The sequence below is a fragment of the Tupaia chinensis genome, unplaced genomic scaffold, assembly GCF_000334495.1.
Source record: "Tupaia chinensis unplaced genomic scaffold, TupChi_1.0 Scaffold144255_1, whole genome shotgun sequence".
NCBI lineage: Eukaryota > Metazoa > Chordata > Mammalia > Scandentia > Tupaiidae > Tupaia > Tupaia belangeri.
Window position 1 is genome coordinate 1,746,167 of NW_006204113.1, and position 3,769 is coordinate 1,749,935.

Below are 3,769 nucleotides of genomic sequence, written 5' to 3' on the forward strand. Positions count from 1 at the left end.
GGTGGGGCGGTCCAGGGACGAGGGAGGGGGCCAAGATAGGGGACCGGGTGAGGAGGTCTGGGGGCAGAAGACACTCACGGGGCCTGGAAGAGGAAGACCCGCCAGTCGGCCGTGCGCAGGTAGAAGACATGGGGCCTCTTGCTGTAGTCGTGGGCGCGGGTGGCTCGGGCGTGGTGGATGCTGATGGCATTCTTGAGCTCTGCCTCTGAAAGGGCCTTCCCTGGCTGGTACTCCTCCTGCGGGGTGCCCATCTGTCCTGGCCCCAGTCCCGCGAGCCGAGCCCAGCTCGACCTCTCGCCGCCCCGGCCCGCACACCCCGCCCCCTGCCTGGCCCCGCCCCTCGGGCCTGCCCGCCCCTTCTGCAGGTAGAGGATCATGCCTTTGAGGATCCCGTGGAAACTCTTCCAGCCCCGCTTGCCCCGAGGTGCTGGAGAGAAGGAAGACAGGTCAGGGGAGCCTGGGGCAGGCCCACTCCCATCCATCCCCCAGACCCTGCCCGGCCACGTACTCTTCCTGCAGTCAGGGTCTGCGTGCACCTTGCGCACCAGGGCCCCGTGCTTGTAGACGGCAGCCCCGGGCTCGGGAGTCAGGTCCAGGAAAGGGCTGGAGCCGCTGCCACTGCCCCCGCTGACCCTCTTGATGACCTTGGGGTTGGGGTCGGCCAGCTCAGACAGAGAGCGCCTCAGCTCCTCCTCGTCTCTGCAGGCGTGATCACCTCAGGGGGCTGGCCACACAGCTGCGGCCACCTCTCCCCTCCAGTCCTGGTCTCTGCACACCCTGGGAAGTGCCTCTGGGGACAGCCTAGGGGACCCCCTCAGCCTGAGGCTTGGCCCTGTCTTCCTGCCTCAGTCTCCCCAGGGTATGGCTGAGGGGCAGGGATCCTTGAGGCAGCAGTCTCCTCCCCCCCTAGGCAGCCTCCTCGTTTCTGCGTACACACCCCAGGCTCTCACGTGTCTCCACCAGGACAGACACACGTCTGACTCAGCTCTGTCTCAACCATATCCAGCACCAGGCTCTGCTCAGCTTGTTGGCAAATGGTGGCGGAGAAAGAAGTAACTTCCTAGTGCCCTCCCCAGTACCTGGTCAGCGGGCTCTCAGGTGTGTCAGATAAAGGCTGAAGTCTCTCGTCACTACCTTGCTCAAGAGCCCACAGTGGCTCCCTGCTGCCTCCCACATGGACCTGCCTACATTTTCCCAGCGCTGTCTTTCCCTTCCACTCTCCATGCCAGGCAGGCCTGCCTCCTCTTGGTCTCCCCACCCCACACATGTCAGCCACCACATTTGCCTCCCAAATACCAACTTTCCCCCTTCTCTCCCCAAATGCTTCCTATCCTTCAAAGCTTGTCTCAGTCCCAATCCTCCGAAGCCTCCCTGATCTCCCCCTGCACCCTAATCTAAGTGAAGACAGAGATCCTAGCTAAACCGGGCAGGGACTGGACTGGGGACAGACCCCAGCAAATCCAGGGGTCAACTGATTGTTCGGCTGTAGGCTCTCTACCCTCAGACAGAGACCCCGAGGTCAAAACAGGGCCTCCTTCCATGGACTGGTTTCTTCCAAGACTTACTTTCACTGTCTCTACTGGGGGCTGCCAGGAGACAACAGGGTTCCCAGTTCTGTGCCATCTGGGTTCCCTGGGACGATACTTCCAAAGACTTCTCTCCCACTGGGATCGCCAGGAACCCTCCCTGCTCCCACCCCACCCCAGCTTGTCATAACAATCCAGCTAGAGACAAGACACAGAACCCCAAGTCCAGGCAGGCATCTCCAAAGAAGGAAGTGAGGCAGCCTCTCCACCCCACAGGGCCTCTTGCCCATCTCCCCTGTCCCGCAGCCCCAGCCCTCTGGGCCTCCCAGGCAGCCCCTTCCCCGTGCCTCATCCCAAACCCTGCCATTCCCATCCAGGACTCACATGGCCCACTGCAACTTTTCATTCTTGATGGAGCTGTACAAGGCCTGGAGAAGAGGAACAACGCAGGGGATTGTGGGTCAGTCCTGGGGTGTGGGGGGGTGCCCACGACCCAACCAGCAGCACTTGTCAGTTGTCACCAGTTGTCAGAGCTGAGCCCTGCCTCCCACAGGGGAGAAGAGAACTGAGGAGGAGGGGCCACAGAGAGCAAGGACCAGGAACACTCGCCCCAGGACACGGTGCTGAACTGGGCCCAGCTCTACCACTGCAGCTGCAGGGGTCCGGGCGCATGTCCACCGGGAGGGACAGGCAGCACAGGGACAGGGCATCCTGGCTGGTGCAGAGTAAGTGTTGGCTGCTACCGTTATCTGTGTGGTCGTTACTAAGGAACGAGCCCGCTCAGAGCCTGGACAGGAGGAGCACAGCCCTCCAGGGAGTGGGAAGGAGCAGCCGAAGAAGAAACTCTCCACCCTCATAGGATGAACCGGAGAGGCGAGGCTGCAGGACAAGTGTCTCCCTCTCAGCTCCTTCCTTGGCTATAGAGAACTCACGGTCACAGCTCCCAACCCTAGGACAAGTCCTCCAGCCAGACAACCCCACCAAGCCGAAACGCCAGGGTGGCCCCGGCCCTGCCCTCACACACATCTCAGGCTACCCCTCTAAAACATAGCAGCATAGTTTCTGATGCCCGACCAACCGGATGCCCTGGGAGCTCCTGAACCAGTCCCTTCTCCCCGTACAGTTGCCCTGGGGGACATTTGTAGGCTCGGATGGTCAGAGGAAAGAATGGATTACAGGAGCGGCACAGGGGACCCTTCTTCCTGGGAGTCACTGGAATGTGGGTCCATGCCAGTGCCTTCAACTGTGGGGGCGCCTCCACCAGCCTGCCTGAGTGGGTGTGTCCCCAGCATGTGTGTGTTGGCCTAAGTGTGTGGCGTGTGATGCTGCCTGCATGTGAGCCGGGTGCAGTGGTGACGTAGGTGCCTTCCCTGTGATGGGACACAGCCTCCCTCCCTCCCACCCCCCAACACCATGGCCTCCAACTCTCACTGACTCTCACTGTCCAGAAGACCTGCCAGGTGTTCCATGCATGCACACCCTGTCAAGCGGGCACAGCCTACAGCCCGCATCCCACCCACAGCACAATCCAGGCTAATGGGCATGGAGCCCTCCCAGCACACACCCAGCCCACACCCTCGGATCCTAAACCCTCACTCCCCAACTCTCCACTCTCCAGCCAGGAGGCTGAAATGGCCAAGATCCAAACAGCAATCCTTGACTCCAGCTTCCCAGTGTATCCCCTGCCGGGTCTCCGGACTGACTTTGGCCCACAACCACACCTTCCTTCCAAGGTCCAGAACCCCATCAGTGACCTCCATGTCATCCACCCATCTAGAAAACCCTCTTCATGCCCAAAGACCCTTTGGTTAGTGAGGTCCACCTTGGTCCAAGGGTCGGTGCTCTCCCTCCCTCTCCCTGTCCCTGCCCACCTCTAACTGCCCATGAGCCCTCTAACTGTCCATGAGCTCTCTCCCCTCTGAGTCCCCCCCACGCCTCATCCATGTCCCCCTCAGCTCCTGTCGTCCTCAGAGCCTCCCTCAAGCTACCCCTTCGGTCGCCCCCCAGCCTGGCGTGGGCCGCGGCCCCAACGCCCTCACCGCCTTTTTCTTCTTGCGGCTCTGCAGGCGGCTGACCACCAGGTCGGTGTAGAGCACGGGCTTGAGACTGCGCGAGCGCTGCGGCCAGCCGTAGCACAGGGTCTCCGCGCCGCGGTGGGTGCGCCCGTAGCGCACGGAGCACAGCGAGCGCGAGCGCAGCCGCCCGGCGCTGCTGTGGATGCTGTTGACGCCGATCATGCTGGC

General features: G+C 62.0%; 1 protein-coding gene across 8 annotated transcripts in view; it reads right to left on the reverse strand.

The window, feature by feature from the left end:
* PSD (pleckstrin and Sec7 domain containing) overlaps nucleotides 1-3,769 on the reverse strand; it is a 17,745-nt gene that overhangs the window by 3,146 nt on the left and 10,830 nt on the right. For 4 of the 8 annotated variants that reach the window (XM_014583340.2, XM_014583339.1, XM_006166354.2 and 1 more), the window contains 4 exons: nucleotides 1,911-1,954; nucleotides 509-699; nucleotides 357-427; nucleotides 79-236 (listed from right to left, as the gene is read on the reverse strand). In XM_014583340.2, coding sequence (XP_014438826.1) covers nucleotides 79-236; nucleotides 357-427; nucleotides 509-699; nucleotides 1,911-1,954 — 464 coding nt within the window. Of the gene's footprint in view, nucleotides 1-78; nucleotides 237-350; nucleotides 428-508; nucleotides 700-1,910; nucleotides 1,955-3,769 lie in introns of all 8 variants that reach the window. The other 4 variants (XM_006166357.3, XM_006166356.3, XM_006166359.3 and 1 more) reach the window with 4 other exon arrangements.